Below are 19,764 nucleotides of genomic sequence, written 5' to 3' on the forward strand. Positions count from 1 at the left end.
TTTTTATCATGACTGCGACATTATGGCGGACACATTGGACACTTTTCGCGCTATTTTGGGACCATTCACATTTTTACAGCGATCAGTGCTATAAAAAATGATCATTGTGTAAATGTGACTGGCAGTGAAGGGGTTAACCTGATCCCTCCCTACTCACAGGACAGAGAGGCAACAGCAAGGGCCATTGGCTTCTGTTTCTGTCAGTCAAAGCCTCTGACAAGGGAGTGGGGGACGGGCCGAGCCTTGATGTCTGTGTCTATAGATGCAGGCAGCATGGCTTAGGATTCAGGCTGCAGGTGTGCCACCATAGGAAGCTGTTTCCTATGGTGGCACACCGAGAAGTGGAGAATCAGGGCTGCTCTGTGCTAACCCATTGCACAGAGAAGGTAAGTATGACATGTTTATTATTTAACCACTTAACGCCCGCCGCACGACTATTTACTTCCGCAAAATGGCACGGACAGGCAGATGGGCGTATATATACGTCCCTGCCATCTAGCGGTTTGGGGGTTCGATTGGGACCCACCCCCGCTGCGTGCGGCGGGCGGATTCACGTGGGGAGCGATTCGAGACGACATCGCGGCTATTCGTTTATAGCCGCCCCGTCGCGATCGCTCCCCGGAGCTGAAGAACGGGGAGAGCCGTATGTAAACACGGCTTCCCCGTGCTTTACTGTGGCGGCTGCATCGATCGAGTGATCCCTTTTATAGGGATACTCGATCGATGACGTCAGTCCTACAGCCACACCCCCCATCAGTTGTAAACACACACTAGGTGAACCCTAACTCCTACAGCGCCCCCTGTGGTTAACTCCCAAACTGCAACTGTCATTTTCACAATAAACAATGCAATTTAAATGCATTTTTTGCTGTGAAAATGACAATGGTCCCAAAAATGTGTCAAAATTGTCCGAAGTGTCCGCCATAATGTCGCAGTCACGAAAAAAATCGCTGATCGCCGCCATTAGTAGTAAAAAAAAAATAATTAATAAAAATGCAATAAAACTATCCCCTATTTTGTAAACGCTATAAATTTTGCGCAAACTAATCGATAAACGCTTATTGCGATTTTTTTACCAAAAATAGGTAGAAGAATACGTATCGGCCTAAACTGAGGGAAACATTTTTTTTTGAGGATATTTATTATAGCAAAAAGTAAAACATATTGCATTTTTTTCAAAATTGTCGCTCTATTTTTGTTTATAGCGCAAAAAATAAAAACCACAGAGGTGATCAAATACCACCAAAAGAAAGCTCTATTTGTGGGGAAAAAAGGACGCCAATTTTGTTTGGGAGCCACGTCGCACGACCGCGCAATTGTCTGTTAAAGCGACGCAGTGCCGAATTGTAATGCCTTTGGGCATTTACCAGCATATTGGTCCGGGCTTAAGTGGTTAAATCACTTTAAAGGGTTTTGCATATCTCATACACAAAATACACTGTGTTATGTTAACAAAAGTATGTTAATATGTCAGAGGCGAATGTATGAATTGATATGCCTACCCGTGCAAGAATCCAAATTTTCGCCTTGCCCTACATGTATGTGACAGTGGAATATCGTTTGGTCTCTGCTATGCTGTTGAGAAATAAAACAAAAAGGTTTGTGGTTTCTGACTTCCAAACAAAGGTAAGAAATGCCACCTGTTACTCTCCTACAGAGACACTTGTTTGTGTTGCTAAAGTTCTTGTTACATTTACATAATCCCCAACTCGTGGAAGGATAAAATAGTAAATTAATTGAGTATGTGTGGTTGCATTCTGACAACACCTGGTTGCAGGGATATGGGTAAGTTGCAGGCCTCCCACAGCAGACATCGCTTCTACCGTGAACATAAACGCTGAGGTCAAATGAGCATTTCTATTTAGGTAATGGAGAACAAAGGAAGGAGAAAACTCACAGACAGTCCCTTGTTGATGAATAATTGTTTTATCCCCTAAACAATACTTTACTCAGTCTCACTGTGCCTCATAAACATGCTATTATATGGTCCCCTGATCATGCCAAAAGCAGCCATACACCTCTAAAGATGGTCTGGTATATTTTTAGACAGTCATTATTTATTTTTCTCCTAGATGCACAACCTGGTTACATCTATGTTACAACTATATATTTAGCGAGGGATGAAAACTCCTAACTTTTCAAACCATTTCCCTCAGTAGCTCTAATTATCCAGCAGAATTTCAGTTTGGAATATGTCACATTGGAGAAAATGTGCAATAGAGAGACATAGAGCCAAATCCACAAAAGGGATATGACGGCGTAACTGCTGTTACTCCATCGTATCCCTGTTCCTAACTATGGAACTGATCCACAGAATCAGTTTTCCATAGTTAGGCAGAAGATCCGGCATGTGTAAGGGACTTACACTGCCGGATCTTAGGATGCAGTACCGCATCCGCCGCTGGGGGCATTTTGTGTCGAAATGCCGCCTCGGGTATGCAAATTAGCACTTACGGAGATCCACGAAGCTTTTCAGCTTCGTTTTTTCTCCGTAAGTTTTAGTTTGCATACGCAAAATTAGGGCTGCTTTTACAAAGTGTAAAGTTAGTACACCATGTAAAAGCAGACCCTTCTGTCCAGCGACGCGATTTTTTTTTTGAATTTTTTTTTTTTCGCCGTATCTTTTTTTTTTTTTCGACGCAACTTTATTGTCCCGACGCGATCCACAAAGCTCGGCGTAACGTAATTTCGCGCTATGCACGTCGGGAAAATGACGTCACGAGCATGCGCAGCACGGCCGGCGCGGGAGCGCGCCTCATTTAAATGGGAATCGCCCCATTTGAAGAGGAACGCCTTGCGACGGCGGAATTTAAGTTACACAGCCCAAAATTTCTAGGTAAGTGCTTTGTGGATCGGGCACTTAGGTAGAAATTTTAAGGCAGTGTAACTTAAATGGAAAAAATTAAGTTACGCACGATCTTTGTGGATTTGGCCCATAGACCCGTTGCAAATCAACAGCTCCGTTTTTTTGTGTTTGATAAATCATTCTTCTTGTGCAGCACTGAAGGGGTTAAAACGGGTTGCATATGTCCGCCAGCACCCTGATGTAAAGTAGCACAAGCTAAGAAATTCTTCTAACAAAAGCAGTGCTTGGTCCATAAGTTACACCGACAGCTGAAATGAAAAGCATCTGTGCTTCTCTTTGCTCTGTTCTCAATCTCAGCTCATTGTATGAGAATCTGACCTTCTTACATGGATTAGAACACTGTTGAGGTTGCAAGGAGAATAGAACTAAGAGCAGCTCAAAGATAAATGCAAAATTACCTTGTTCACTGCGACCAGCTACAAAAACATAATGAAAGCCAAATGAGTTTGATTTTCTTCTAATAGTCCAAAAATCAATGGTTTCAAATACCGAATAATAAAGAATGCTATTCATGGGATTATCGGATTAGCCAAGTTAATGTGAACACATTTAATGTAAAATAGATAAGAGGTGCTACCGCGCCACCACTGAAGTGTAGGATAAACGTGAATAATTAAATAAAAGCTGCTAAATCTAAATGGGTAGATAAATGGATAAAAAACCTATAGTGAATGTGATAAGGAAGTGATCAGCGCATGTAATTAAATAAATGATGATGAAGGTAATCCAAAACAATGAAGGACTAATGGTGTAGAACAAACATAATATAAAATGAACATAATACAAAATGTGTAACAATGATGTGCAATAAATGCTAATAATCAAAATGTGCAAACACAAGTAAAAACAGAAAATGACAAAGTGGGTGATAAATGTCCTTGTGTAATCCAAATGTCAAAAAACAATGGGCCAGATTCAGGTAGAATTACGTTACGCCGCGGCGGCGTAACGTATCCCATTTACGCTACACCGCCGCAGGTTTACAGCGTAAGTGCCTGATTCACAAAGCTCTTACCTGTAAACTTGCAGCGGTGTAACGTAAATCCGCTCGGCGCAAGCCCGCCTAATTCAAATGGGGCGGGCACTATTTAAATTAGGTGCGTTCCCGCGCCGAACGTTCTGCGCATGCTCCGTTAGGAAATTTCCCGACGTGCTTTGTGCGAAATTACAGCGCCCCAACGTTTTTTTTGAACGGCGACGTGCGTTACGTCGTTTCGTATTCCCGGACGTCGGATCACAGAGATACGACGGCGTATCAGGAGATACACCGTCGTATGTCTTTTGTGAATTTGGCCCAATCTTCGAAATCTTCTTACGTCACTCTTCTAAGTGCTGTGCTCACAGAGCGCTTACCTTAAGGCAGGTATATGAAGGCTTGTATGGGTATGGGTAGGTCCAGGGATGGTTCCTCCGCATTAGTTCCCAGCTGTTATCCATCACCACGGGTGCAGGTGGCCTCAAAGGATCTCTCCTCAGTATAAGCCCCAGTAAAAATCAAAGAGACACTCCATCGTGAAGTACATTAAGGGATTTTAATAAATAAAATGTAGAAACTTACATAAAAGCAAAAGAAAAGCAGCAATGAAAGCAGTGCGGCGTTCAAACTCTTTCTGTTTCCTGGTACGTCGGGTCTTTATCGGTTACGCCACATCACGTGGCTTCATCAGAGGTTGATTATTAGCATTTATTGCACATCCTTGTTACACATTTTATATTATGTTCACTTTATATTATGTTTGTTCTACACCATTAGTCCTTCATTTTTTTGGATTACCTTCATCATCATTTATTTAATTACATGCGCTGATCACTTCCTTATCACAACACATTTAATGTACACATGTATTTTCTTAATTAACATGTATGATGCAGGTTGTAGTATGAAGGCATGCAGAGCAGGTACAGTATTTGTGTGGTTTCCGGACTCCTCAGCCAGAGGCGTCATTCAATGTTTCCTGCATTGGGCCCATCCCACAACCATAAAGTGAATAAAGGGCATTTCACCACTATTGATTTATTGTTCTTGTTCACTTTATAAATTTAATGTTTCTTGATGAATAATCAATAGAAAATGGTTACAACGCCAAAGTAGGAGAAAAATAGCATACCCTAGCTTAACTGCTTAATCAGACTTCAGTGGCCGGAACCCGTGCTCAGGTAGGGTGGTTCCATTTCTATGGCACGTTCACACCAATTATGCTATGAGGAAGGCTGTTGCAGCCGAAACGCAGTAGCATTTTAGACACTCTATGCATTGATATGTAGCCAATAAAGATTCTACAATGAAGAGTTCACCAAGTTGTCGGCTTCTTGTTTGTGAATATACAATGCCGAAATAGACTTGTCTATTATTTCATAGATCTGTACTGGTTACAGCAATACATCTGGTGGTGCCAGTATTGCCACCTTTCCTTGATACGAGCCATGATAGGCTTTGCTCTTTGTAGGTCTGATGTTGCTAGGGTTGGCACCTTTCTTCGATTTTGGCTTTGATAGGCTTGACCGATGTGGTCTGGTGATGAATTCTACTACACAGTGAGGCCTATGGCAGACTAGCTATCCTGTAGCTGATAGCAATTTGCTTAATAGAGCACTTGACTTCTGATAAAGCATTGCTCTTTCACTGGTCAAAACGGAAAAGCTGGAAAATAACACTTTCTGGTCTGATCAGCAAGGGAGACACTCCATAGAAGTAGGGGAGTGTTTTATTAGCCCTCCTAGCTATAAAGTAGTGTGGCAGATTTCAGGTGATGGTAAACACCCCTGTACATTATCCTTCCTATTCCTAACAACACACAGAAAGGTGAACAAAGATGCTGGATACCCCTTAATATGTTCTTAAATCATAAAAAAATACTAAATTCACAATCTAGTGAGTTGATATAAAGTTAAATATACCACTCATTCCTAAAACAAATCTATAACCTTTTTGCGGGGATGCACACACTTTATTTAGAGCATCTCTACTCAAAAAAAGTCTAGAATTTCCCTCCCACTATATAGTATGCATATGCCAATGCCTATACTTACTGTCCTGCTGCCATCTGCTGCTCAAAATAGCTCATTGGTAGCAGTCCCAGTATTTCTAGGTCTGATCATACATTAATATTCTGCTTTCTTCCCACAATGCCACATTTAGTGCCTGGGTAACCAGTCGTCAATCTTATTTAACCTCAGACTTAAACTAGGTTTTGTGCGGTCCTGGTTACCGTTAGGTGGTGACTATCGGAGGTGCCGGCCAACCCTGCGTCAACCTTAGAGGCGGCACTGCTTGGCTCCTATTCGGAGTTGAGAAATCGAATTCATATGGGCTCCCGATCCAATCCACATGTGACCCCCCATGCGTGCAACTTTTAAAGTATTTGACACTGTCAGTCTGAAGATTGGGAAACCAAACACCTGGTCCCCCGCAACCCCTTTATGGGGTAACCCTCGCCTGCCCCATTTTCACTCTATTCCGGACCCGGCCGCATGGGCCAGACATGGGATCATGACTTTGGAAAACATAGTGGCCCAGGGACAGTTAACTACCTTTGATACTCTTAAGAGAGACAAGGGCCTTCCGAACCAAATGTTTTTTTGATATCTCCAATTGCGCCATGCTTTTAGCTCTCAGCTCCCTTCCTCAGTAATACTGCAGATGTCTGATCTAGAGAGAGTGCACTCCGGCCCCCGGAGGACGTAAGAACACTTTCTACTCTTTACAATTTGCTTGCTGTTCTTGACACATCTAAGGTCTAATAGTATTTACCTTTGACGATTTTGGCTAGGGATAGATTTAGCCAATATAAATTTCTACACCGCGCCTACTACTCCCTGGTACACTTGGCGAGAATCTACCCTGACCAATCGATATGTCCCAAATGTGGCACAAATAACGCTGATTTCACCCATGTAGTCTGGTCCTGCCCCAAAGTGGAGGGGTTCTGGAGGGCAGCCCTTGACGACATTAACTTTATAGGGAAGATAAAGGTCCCGTATAGCCCTATCCCTCTCCTGTTAGGCATATGCAATTTCCTTGAAGCTCCTAAGAGGAAAAAACTATTTGTCTTCTATGCATCATTTTACACTAGAAAGGCAGTCCTCCTTCACTGGAACCGAACTCAACCCCCCACTAAACAACTCTGGCTATCCCTGGTAAATGCTGCCTGCCACTCTATAAACTAACATATCTAGGAAGAAACTGCCCAAAGAAATTCAAAATATGGGCCGCCTGGGTAAAGGCGAGGCAGCTGACCCTTAAATAGGGTTCGGAGGTTCACCTCACCCCCACACTACCACTAACCCCCCTGGTCCTTTTCAAACCCTGGTCTAATTGTGAGTGATCTATGACTTGATCAGCCATGTGGGATCCCCCCCCCCCACCTTCGGATATCTAGTTCCTGTGATTAGCTAATACAGTCACTGGCTGCAACCTAATTGCCTGATACATTCACTGTACCAATTCGTACCAGCATTGTTTGTACTACCATTATATGATTCTGTCTGAATGTATTTGTTTCTTGATTTATTCTCTGTCTGTTTGTTAAAATTAAAGAAACTTTATGTTAAAAAAAAAATAGGTTTTGTTAAACTGCCAAGTGATCAATGTCTCTTCAGTTATCAAACGAGAGGTACATTTATATGGGCACCAACATGGGGCAATTGGCATATGTTTTAACACTTAAATGAGGCATCCATAACAGCAAATGACTGAAAAGGGTATACTGAGCTAAACATCAGGCAGTACTAAGGCTATAAGCTTCCAAAGACTTCAGTTACTTATGGCAGAAGCAGCAGGAAATACACAGAGATTCAAAACAACACAGGTAGTTTCTTAACCTATGTCTTACGTCTTTGAGGGATATCAGGCTCCTCTACTTGAGCCATGTAAGGAAGCCCAGTATATGGAAACCTTAAATGACAGGGCCCAGGTAAAAGACTCTTTAAAATAATAGAAAGGCTGGAGAAAATAATGCAAAATATTGGCAAAAGATTTTGCAATGGAAAATTATATATATATATTTTTTATAAAGAGACCACGTAATGACATGGTTGACATACTTTGATGCATGTTTTTTTATTCAACAGGATGTCCGGATGGGAAGAAACTGGAGTTTATCACAAGTTTGCTGGATGCTCTCACTACAGATATGGTTCAAGCCATCAACTCAGCTGCCCCAGCAGCAGGTGGCAGGTTAGTCCTCAAATACAAGCTGGTCATGGACCTTAAATCAATGTAAAACACAAAAATGCTATCATATCTCCAAAACTAGCAGTCACATTTATTATCAACTCAGCATAACATCCTATTAAACCAAGCTTGTGTTATCTGAGTCACTCAGTCTGTGTGGTATGGGGCTCTAGGAAAATCTTTAAAGCAGTGTTTTGTGGTCACATTTATGAAGAGACCTAACATGTAGGACTGCCAAGAATTTTACTTTTATGGCTTTTAAGGGAAACCAAGAGGCAGGACAGTGTAAGTGTGTCTATAGCTATCCCCTTAGGCATTAACCACACAGACTGTATCTTGTTGAGAAAACCTGTATTCCTGTGCTGAAACATTAAAGAACTCTGCTAAGCACTGTTTGTATCTAAACAAACAATTCTACCTATCTGTAACATAATCTCCTATAACATTTCTACCGAAAAAAGATAGTTAAAGTGAACCTGCCATGTCCACCAAAGTGATAACACAAACCTAACTGAGAAAGTGACCCCTTACAGGGTACAAAAATACCTGCGGATGGTTTAAAATTATTTTGTTTGTGCTTGGGAGGATACTGGATTTCAGGCCCAAGTATTTAAGTCAAGATTAGATCCTACCCACTCCCAGTGGTAGATCTACCTCTGTCATTCAGATCTCTAATGCTAGAATATCTGTGATCTGGCATTTGACAACTACCGCATTATGGTTCTGTACTACAGTAGTGATATAAACTTACACCGGCAACATCCTAGATTTTATGGTTATGCCCTAAACAACTATTTATGGCCTAATCTCTTAGGAGCTATAGAGATTGTCTGGAAAAAAATCATCAGTTCTTCACCAAGCCCAGTTAGCTATTTTCTGGATGCCCCCAAGACTTGCCAACACGCATTTCACATCTGAGCAGATTTGAACCACGAAAAAAGTGACTTTTAGTCAGTGCAGTGTAGGAGACAGTGGGCATGAACACAAAAATAATTTTTTTTTTAAGGGGGTCTTATTGCAAATAAAGATGATGAAGCAGTTGCTAGACTTAAGCCTCGTACACACGACCGGTTTTCCCCGGCAGGAAAACTGCCAGGAGAGCTTTTGGCCGGGAAGCCCAGGCAGAGTATTTCCTGCCGAGAAAACTGGTCGTCTGTATGCTTACCTGAAGGCAAAATAAACCGTGCATGCTCGATAACAATTCGACGCATGCGTGGTAGCATAGAACATAATTTAGCCGGCTCGTCGTAGTCTTTGACGTCACCGCGTTCTTGCCATTCAAAAGAACGGCGGGTCTTTTGTGTGGCTGTGTGTATACATAGCTTTTCAAGGCAAGCTTGGCAGGAATCCCGTTGGGAAAACTGACGGTTTTCAAACAGACGGGATTCCTGGCCGTGTGTACACGGCTTGAGGCACAGTAGGCCTATAGAAGGCGGAAGAGAAGCGGCCTTTCCCTAAATCAGCATTACATTATTTACCCATCTTCAGAAATCCAGTCATCTTATGCCGCGTACACACGATCATTTTTCGGCATGAAAAAAAACGAAGTTTTTCAGCATGTAGAAAAAATGAAGTTTTTCCAACTTCATCATTAAAACGACGTTGCCCACACACCATCGTTTTTAAAAAATGCTCTAGAAAAGCGCAGTGACGTACAACACGTACTACGGCACTATAAAGGGGAAGTTCCATGCGGATGACGCCACCCTTGGGGCTGCCTTAGCTAATTCCGTGTTAGTAAAAGACGATTCGCGCTTTTCTGTCTGTTACAGCGTGCTGAATGTGCTTACTCCATTATGAACGGTAGTTTTACCAGAACGATCGCTCCCGTCTCATAACTTGCTTCTGAGCATGCGCGGATTTTTAAGGTCGTTTTAGCTCACACACGATCATTTTTACAACTCGCAAAACGACATTGTTTAAAACGTCGTTAAACAATGCAGCATGTTCGAGAAAAAAAAATTGTCGTTTTTCAGAACCCGAAAAATGATGTGAAGCCCACACGCGATCATTTTAAATGACATTTTTTTAAAACAACGTTTTTTTCATGCCGAAAAATGATCGTGTGTACGCGGCATAACATTGGATTATTGTCACAGTACTGTAAGTAGTAACTATTATATTACTACTATATTTCTAGTCTCCCAGGATCACTAAATAGTAATAAAGTTAAAAATAAAAAAAAAAGGATCGAAAGCTTTTGCATATAATTTGCATATAAGTGACGCCAAAGTATGTGTAAGTTATCCATGGTCCACAATTTGTAATATTAGGTTTTTGAAGGTAATTTGATACATTGGTAAAGATTGCATGGCTCTAATACACATGAAATAATCACTGAAATATCCTACTTTAGATTCTCTGAACCAGATCCCAACCACACACTGGAGGAACGTGTGGTTTTCTGGTACTTCAATCAGCTAGACAGCAATGGCAGTGAAGACATCAATAAGAAGGAGATGAAACCTTTCAAGAGATATGTAAAGAAAAAAGCCAAGCCCAAGAAATGTTCCAGGAAGTTCACTGACTACTGTGATCTAAATAAGGACAAATCCATCTCACTCACAGAGTTAAAAGGATGTCTAGGTGTTCGTAAGGACCCAGGTAGGCAGATGGACTTTCTCATTGATTCTGATTTTAGATGCCTTCTCTCAAATATGGACTTAGCATTGCAACAAAGATGTTATCATCTACAACAGTGGTCATCAACCCCGTCCTCAAGGCCCACTAACAGGCCAGGTTTGCAAGATAACTGAAATACATCACAGGTGATATCATTTGCTGCTGGGTGATTGCAGTATTCCAGTCTGCATCTCCTCAAGGTAATACATAAAACTTGGCCCATTAGTGGGCCCTGAGGACAGGGTTGATGACCACTGATCTACAACACCAAATTCTCAGTTACATACGGGAACAGTTTTGTGCATTTTCAACATGGCCTAGGACCTTGAGAGGCACACAGCCACTCAAAAAATAATGTTGCTGCCTGTAACGCATTCCCCGATATAATGGCATGTTCCAGAATGCCATCCTGCCTGCCAGTGCAATCTGATTGGGGCCTTATGTTTGCTAACTTTCAAGTGCACATTTTTATTAGTGAAATGATGTACAGGGTGCTTACAGTTCATGCACCTAGAATCACACTACTAACAGAGTAGAGCGTTGGTTTGCTTACACTTCTAGTGATCAATAATGAGGCAAAGCAGGTAAACTGATTGGGCCAGATTCACAAAGGATTTAGGACGGCGTATCTCCAGATACGCCATCGTAAGTCCGAATGTGAGGCGTCGTATCTCAAAGAATCAGATACGCCAGAATTTGTCCAAGATACGACTGACGTAAGTCTCTTACGCCGTCGTATCTTAGGTGCATATTTACGCTGGCCGCAAGGGGTGCTTCCGTATATTTCCGCGTTGAATATGCAAATGAGCTAGATACGCCGATTCACGAACATACTTGCGCCCGGCGTATTAAAATACGCTGTTTACGTAAGGCGTACGACCGGGGTAACTTTACCCCTTAAAGCAGGGGTAAGTCATGTTAAGGTATGGACGTCGGAACAGCGTCGTATTTTACGTCGTTTGCGTAAGTCGTACGTGAATGGGGATGGGCATAGGTTACGTTCACGTCGACTAAGCATTGAGCCGGCGTAACTTAGGGAGAAAATTCACTACTGAGCATGCACGCGCATTGCGCCGTTCGTTAGGCGCGTCATTTACGTGGGGTCACGATTCATTTCCATACAACACGCCCCCTACCAGCCTACTTTGATTTACGCAGGCTTACGCCGGCCCATTTACGATACGCCGCCGTAACTTAGGGCGCAAGTTCTTTGTGAATACGGTACTCGCCTCTCTAAGTTACGGCGGCGTAGCGTATATGAGATGCGCTACGCCCGCCTAAACTTAAGCCATTCTTTCTGAATCTGGCCCATTGTTTCCAGCCCTCAACCCCCCTCTCCTGCTTTAGCATGCAGTGTGCAGCCATGATGTTTTTTCTTGTTAGAATGTGGTAGGGGAAAAAGCACAAGACAGAACACGTGAACCAGAACTTGGTGCAAGTTTAATTAAATAAGGAATGTACAGACAGTAAATAAAAATGTAGATTGATTAGGAACCAATTGCACCCAAACAAGTCTTATGTGGTGGCGGGCAAGGCTAATCATATACTGGTCATACACTGGGGGCTGCCTGTAGGGGAAAGGTACGCCTACCAAAATTCCAAATTCTGTTCTTCTGTGATAGCCAATCTATCAATGACTTTTTCTCCCACAGTTTGAGGTATAGGGCCTTGTGTCTATGGGAGAAATAGTGCCTCATTGTTGGTATTAGTAGGCGAAAGAGTGCTACATCATTGGTATTAGTAGGAGGAATAGTCCTCCATCATTGGTATTAGTAGGAGGAATAGTGCCCAATCATTTGGTATTAGTAGGAGGAAGAGTGCCCCATCATTGGCATTAGTGAGAGGAATAGTGCCCCATCAGTGGTATTAGTGGGAGGAAATGTGTCCCATCATTGGCATTAGTAGGAGGAAGAGTTCCCCATCATTGGCAATAGTGAGAGGAATAGTACCCCATCATTGGTATTAGTGTGGAGAATAGTATCCCATCATTGGTATTATTAGGAAGAAGAGTGCCCCACTGTCGGTGTCTGTGGGAGAAAAAGTCCAAAGAACTGGTGTCAGTTTGAGGGATAGGGCCTTGTGTCTGTGGGAGAAATAGTGCCTCATTGTTGGTGTCAGTGGGAGAAAGAGTGCCCTATCATTGGTGTCAGTGAGAGGATAGTGATTTGTAGGGGTGGGGGGAATAATGCCCCAAGGGCCACGTAATGGCAGACAAAGGGCCACAGTTTGGAGATCAATCTAGTATTGATTTTATAGCAATGCACAGCCGTGTTCACTGATATTATTAAAGTGTGTGGCATGAGAACAATAGGCCAGAAGTTCCCAGTCAAGATTACTGGTGGGGGTGCTGTAGTTTGGGTGGTCTCATCCATCCTAGTGTTGCATCATCTGGGCCTATGTCTATTTTGTGCAATAAGCTAAAAGCTTATATTGTTTTCATATGAATAGCTGTAGGTCACCCAGCAGTCCTCTTTATTTCTCAATGACTCTTTGTTCGTACTAGGATATATATTCATAACTGGAACATTTATACAGTACATGGAATAGTATGTATTCTGTAGAAAAAATCTAGGCACCCTTTCTCAACTTGTTTAACATAGAGGAACCCTTGAAATAACTTTCAGGTAACAGGGAACTCAGGGAGCTAATAAATTCCTTGCATTGATGGTCCTTGGAAGAGTCCTCCCAACATTGGTGGGGAATGATTGGTGGTCAGTGGAGAAGCCCCCCCCGATAACCAATCAGTAAAGAAGGGTTCCCTTACACAGTCATTGGCGTAAAGGCCCTATTATACAGGTGGTCAGTGTGATGAATGCTTAGGAGGTAAAAATTGCTCATTGTTCAAGGAATGCCCAGCAACCTCAGAAGGAAACCTAGGGTTCCATGGAAACCTGATTGAAAAATGATGCACTAAGAATTTAACCAGTGGTCTCCAAACTGTAGCCCATGGGCCCTTTGCTCGCCTTTATCCGACCCTTGGGGCGCTATTTCCCTTATTGATGCAAGACATTGTTCCTCCTGCTGACACCAACAATGAAGCACCATTCTTTACTCTGATACCAACAGTGGGGTACTATTCCTTCCACTGATACCAACAGTGGGGACATACATTCTTACACTGATAGAAATGTTGGAACATTATTCCTCCCACCAACACCAACGACAGGGCACTGTTCTTTCCACTGACACCAATGGTGGGGAACTATCCCTTCCACTTACAGCAACGATGGGACTCTACATTTCACTGACACCAACGATAAGGTACTATTTTTTCCACTGACACCAACCATGGGGCACTATTCCTCAGATTGACACCCATGATTGGGCACTATTTCTCCTACTAATACCAATGATGGGGCCCTATTCCTCCTCTTACACAGGTGCTTTTTTTACTCCCAAGGCATTTTATACTTCCACTGGCCTAAGTCCGGCCCTCCTAAGGTCTGAAGGACAGTAAACTGGCCCTTTGTTTAGAAAGTTTAGATACCCCCGGATTAAACAGTGCAGTCTGTCTGTGGTTTTTATCTGGAAACGCTCTATTGAAAACCCAGAAAACACAAAAAGTGATTGTGTTTCCCTGAGCAGTGACTGAGGGCAGCTTTTTTATATACCCCTTTACATTCTACTTTCGAAGAATCCATCAAAAACATCTTGTCCCCAGAATACCCAGGTCTTTCCCTACTGCAATGTCACCAATGGCTAGTAGCTGGATGGTTAGCAGTCTTGCCTTGCCCCACTGGGATCCTGGATAAAAATTTCATTGGGAATACTAATGGGTAAACAATCTCCCATTTAAAACCAGTTGTAGTATGCCGTGTAATGCCTTGTACACACGATTGGAATTTCCAATGAGAAAAGTCAGACGGAATTTGTTCTTTGGATATTTCGATCGTGTGTGGGCCCCATCAGACTTATTTCCATCTGAGTTTAGAAATAGAACATGTTTTATTTTTTTCCGATCGTCAGTGTTTAACTCCGACGGAGAAAAAAACACGCATGCTCAGAATCAAGTCGACGCATGCTCGGAAGCATTGAACTTAATTTTTCTTGGCTTGTCGTAGTGTTTTACATCACCGCGTTTTGGACGGTCGGAATTTGGTGTGACAGTGTGTATGCAAGACAGCTTCAACGTAATTCCGATGGAAAATTCCATCGGATTTTATCCCATCGGAAATTCCGATCGTGTGTACAAAGCATAATAGATGTTAGATTTTAGACACTCCTCCTGTGTACAATTTTTTTATTTCATTTATTTTTTCCATGCAAATACTAATCACAACAAGAGGGTCTCACTTCTGCATTCTTATGCCGCGTACAGACAATCGGACAATCTGACAACAAAACCGTGGATTTTTTTCCGACGGATTGTTCGATCAAACTTGTGTTGCATACACACGGTCACACAAATGTTGTCGGAAATTCAGAACGTCAAGAACGCGGTCATGTACAACACTACGACGAGCTGAGAAAAATTAAAGGAGTTTTTTAAGCTAAAACGTTTAACCCCCGCTGTGCCCGGGCTGTAAAACTATACAAAATAAACTTTCACTTACCTGCCTACGATCCCCCGTTGTTCCGATATCACCGTCCCGTTCTCCGGTCCCGGTCTCTTCCACTTCCTGCGGGTCGGTGACTCACAGTGCGCTCAGCCTATCAGCGGCCGCGACGGGACATTGCTGCGCACTGTGAGTCACCGACCTGCAGGAAGTGGAAGAGACCGGGACCGGAGAACGGGACGGCGATATCGGAACAACGGGGGATCGTAGGCAGGTAAGTGAAAGTTTATTTTGTATAGTTTTACAGCCCGGGCACAGCGGGGGTTAAACGTTTTAGCTTAAAAAACTCCTTTAAGTTCAATGATTCCGAGCATGCGTAGAATGGATTCCAAGCATGCGTAGGATTTTTGTGCGTCGGAATTGCACACAGACGATCGGAATTTCCGACAAGAACTTTTGTTGTCTGGGAAAATTGAGAACCAGCTCTCAAACATTTGTTGTCCGAAATTCTGACAGCAAATGTCCGATGGAGCCTACACACGGGAGGAATATCCGACCAAAAGCTCACATCGAACAGTTGTTGTCGGAAATTCCGATTGTGTGTACGCGGCATTAGACTCCAGCAATGAGACCCCTTCAGGAGCGGACTGACCATTTGGGCACTGCCCGAGGGCCCTATCAGGGTTGCCAGCCTTAGTAAAACCAGGGACACTATGTAAAAATCTGTGTTTTTTTACATCTGTCCCTGAAATGTCCCTTACCGACGTCCTTTTGGCCTAAAAATCCCAAGATTATAGATGCCCTACCTCTCCAGTACCTTCTCAGTGTATGTATGTATACTGTGTGTGTGTGTGTGTATATATATATATATATATATATATATATGTATACTGTGTGTGTATACTGTGTCGCCCCATAATCTATTGCCTGGGGGCCCCATAATCTCTTATTGCCCGGGGGGCCCCCATAAGTTGTCAGTCCGCCCCTGGACCCCTTTATAATGTCAGGTGGGTGGGTTCCTTAACCTGCAGTCATCTTTCCAGTTCTAATATTATGGACTGACCCTTGAAAGCACTATTTATGCATTGTGTAATAGATTATATTTTGCACATGCTTATATTACAGTGTGCGTTGGAAGAACAAAGGCATTTTTGTTGCATGTTCTTCTCATTATTTTGTTGCATATTCTTCTCATTATGTGAACAAACTATACAGTGGGGAAAACAAGAAACTTCTGTTACTTGTTCATAATTCATCATTTTTACACTGGCTGTAACCAGCGCTGCTGTCTGCTGTAGGGGTTAACAGTACTGGATCTTGGCATGTAATCATTATAATTGTATCAGTAATAGAAAACAGAGCTAATCTATCTCTAACAGATAATAGCAGAAAATGTTAAGTGGAGTCTGGTGAGATTTACATTATGTCATCTTAATAACTCTTATGTTATCACAGCTGTCCAAAAATCAGCATTACCACCACATGTACATATATAGATGAAAAGGCGTATAATTATTACTTGCTGCGTAACAACCATAACACTAGAACTAGATTAGATCAATTACCAAACCATTTTCTGATGCATTTTCAGTCATTTAAAGTTTGTGGTCTGGTTGCATGCAAACAGACTTTTCAGTTGGTGTTATGTCGCCATCTAGAGTTACTTTTAGTAATTGAAGATGCAATGTGGTGTAAATTTAAAATGAGTTGGGGAAATGTCTGAATTATGCAGTCATCATTAGGCTCTGGTGGCTGTAGACATACATGCACATCAAATTTAAAAGGTACAATACAAAAACATTAAAATGTAAAAATCTCACTGTATAAAATGTTATATTAAAACAAATTTACTAAAGTTAGCTGAAAGCCTACGAAATCTCAGTAAAAAGATTTTTTTTAGCACTAAAGCCAACGGGCCAGATTCACATAGGTTAGCGTATCTTTAGATCCGCGTAACCTATCTGATTTAAGATCCGCCGCCACAAGTTTTTGAGCCAAGTGGTTAATTCACAAAGCACTTACCTCAAAACTTGCGGCGGCGTATCGTAAATCCCCCGGCGGAATTCAAATTCCGCAGCTAGGGGACGTGTAGTATTTAAATCAGGCGCGTTCCCGCGCCAATCGAACAGCGCATGCGCCGTCCGGAAATTTTCCCAGCGTGCATTGCTCCAAATGACGTCGCAAGGACGTCATTGGTTTAGACATTTACGTAAATTACGTCCATCCGTATGCGCGAACGACTTACGCAAACAACGTAAAAAATTCAAATCTCGTCGCAGGAACGACGGCCATACTTAACATTGGCTGCGCCTCATAGACTCAGGGGTAACTATACGCCGGAAAAAGCCGAACGCAAACGTCGTAAAAAAAAGCGCCGGGCGGTCGTTCGTTTCTGAATCGGCGTAACTCCTCATTTGCATATTCGTTCCGTAAAAAACCCGAAACGCCACCTAGCGGCCGGCCTGGAATTGCAGCCTAAGATCCGACGGTGTAACACAGTTACACCTGTCGGATCTTAGAAAATATCTATGCGTAACTGATTCTCTGAATCAGTCGCATAGATACGACCGGCACAACTCAGAGATACGACGGCGTATCTCTTTGAGAATCTGGCCCAACATGTCTGTAATTAGAAAATATAAAATCCTCCATGACTAAAATCTCCTTCTAAACATACTAGTTACTTAGCTGTCATTCTGATCCGGTGGCTTCAATACTTTCTCAGTCATTGACCTGGAACAAATATTCAGTTTAGAAGATTGTTGGCTGTGTTTTTGTTCTGGGTTAGTTACTTAAAGCGGGGGTTCACCCTGTTAAAAAAAAAAAAAAAGTTTTTTTTTATTAGACCATTACTTTCGGCATCGTAGCGCGAGCTACGGTATGCCGGTCCTAAATTTTTAATCCCCGTACTCACTGTGCTATCGATGATTGAAGAATCCGGGGAATGGGCGTTCCTATGGTGAGAGAAGGTGATTGACGGCCGGCCCTGGCACGTCACGCTTCTCCGGAAATAGCCGAAATAGGCTTGGCTATTCACGGCGCCTGCGCATAGCCTGTGCGCAGGCGCCGTGAATAGCCGAGACCTACTCCGGCTGTCTTCGGGGAGCGTGACGTGCCAGAGCCGGCCGTCAATCATCCTCCCTCTCCATAGGCACGCCCATTCCCCGCGGGAGTCGGATTCTTCAATGAGAGATAGAACAGTGAGTACGGGGATTAAAAATTTAAGACCGGCATACCGTAGCTCGCGCTACGATGCCGAATTTAATGGTCTAATGATGGAAAGGAGGGTGAACTACCGCTTTAATGACCACCTATTCCTAGTGGTCCATTCCTAAGTGTAAGAGGCTTGGCCTATTGTGTTGTTGGGGGAAGACTATTAGGCCTCGTACACACGATAGGTTAACCAGAGGACAACGGTCTGATGGACTGTTTTCATCGGTCAAAACCGATCGTGTGTGGGCCCCATAGGTTATTTAACCATCGGTTAAAAAAAAGCCAACTTGTTTTTAAATTTAACCGATGGATTGCTAACCGATAGGTCAAAACCGATCGTTAGTAGGCACAACCATCGGTTAAAATTCCACGCATGCTCAGTCGACGCATGACTAGAAGCATTGAACTTCATTTTTTTCAGCACGTCGTTGTGTTTTACGTCATCGTGTTCTGACACGATCGGTTATTTAACCGATGGTGTGTAGGCGCGACGGACCATCAGTCAGCTTCATCAGTTAACGGATGACAACGGTCCATCAGACCGTTCTCATCGGATGGACTGATCATGTGTACGAGGCTTTACTCACCTATAGGTCATCGATCACTCACCCATTGGGTGCTTCCCAGGATTGATGGACTTTTTCTCTTCTTCTATGGACATTTACACGCTGCATTTTTTCTTTTATATACTTGTAAATTGCTGCCCACAATATATGTCAGCTGCTGTCCATTTGCCATTTTAGCCTAAGTCCAGTAATTTTCTATTTTTCAATCTATATACAATCTTTGTCTTACAGATAAACATTTAATAAATGATAAAGGATTTTTAGATCATTATGGATTAGCTAAGAAGGTCACTTAAAGTGGTATTAAATACAAAAGCAAACATTTATTATATTGCACCTTAGCAATTCTTAGATGTGGTGACTGCATTAGGTTTCTTTTTTAGGCTTTCTTATATTTGCTTCTATTACAGGAGGTGTGTTACTAACCAGATCACCAGGTAAAAACAGGGAAAAACTATTAAAAGACAAAAGAAAACTAATGCAACCACCACATCTACTGATTGGTAAGCTGCTATATATCACATTTTTGGTTTTGGGTTTAATACTGATTTAAAGTGATGATAAAGGCTTATTTCTTTTTTTTTTTAATAAAAAAAACATAGGGCCAGATTCTCGTAGATATCCGGCGGCGTAACGTATCTCCTTTACGTTACTCCGCCGCAAGTTTAACGGGCAAGTGCCTGATTCCCAAACCACTTACCTGTAAACTTGCGGCGACGTAGCGTAAAGTCCACCCGCGCAAGCACTCCTAATTCAAATGATACTGGTAGGGGGCGTGGATCATTTAAATTAGGCGCAATCCCGCGCCGATCATACTGCGCATGCTCC

The 19,764-nt window shown here is 42.6% G+C and overlaps 1 protein-coding gene across 11 annotated transcripts in view; it reads left to right on the plus strand.

Moving 5' to 3' along the window:
* SMOC1 (SPARC related modular calcium binding 1) overlaps positions 1 to 19,764 on the plus strand; it is a 276,577-nt gene that overhangs the window by 249,230 nt on the left and 7,583 nt on the right. For all 11 annotated transcript variants that reach the window (XM_040332423.1, XM_040332421.1, XM_040332422.1 and 8 more), the window contains 2 exons: positions 7,937 to 8,042; positions 10,396 to 10,643. In XM_040332423.1, coding sequence (XP_040188357.1) covers positions 7,937 to 8,042; positions 10,396 to 10,643 — 354 coding nt within the window. The remainder of the gene's footprint in view (positions 1 to 7,936; positions 8,043 to 10,395; positions 10,644 to 19,764) is intronic.

This window comes from Rana temporaria, chromosome 13 (genome assembly GCF_905171775.1).
Source record: "Rana temporaria chromosome 13, aRanTem1.1, whole genome shotgun sequence".
Classification (NCBI taxonomy): domain Eukaryota; kingdom Metazoa; phylum Chordata; class Amphibia; order Anura; family Ranidae; genus Rana; species Rana temporaria.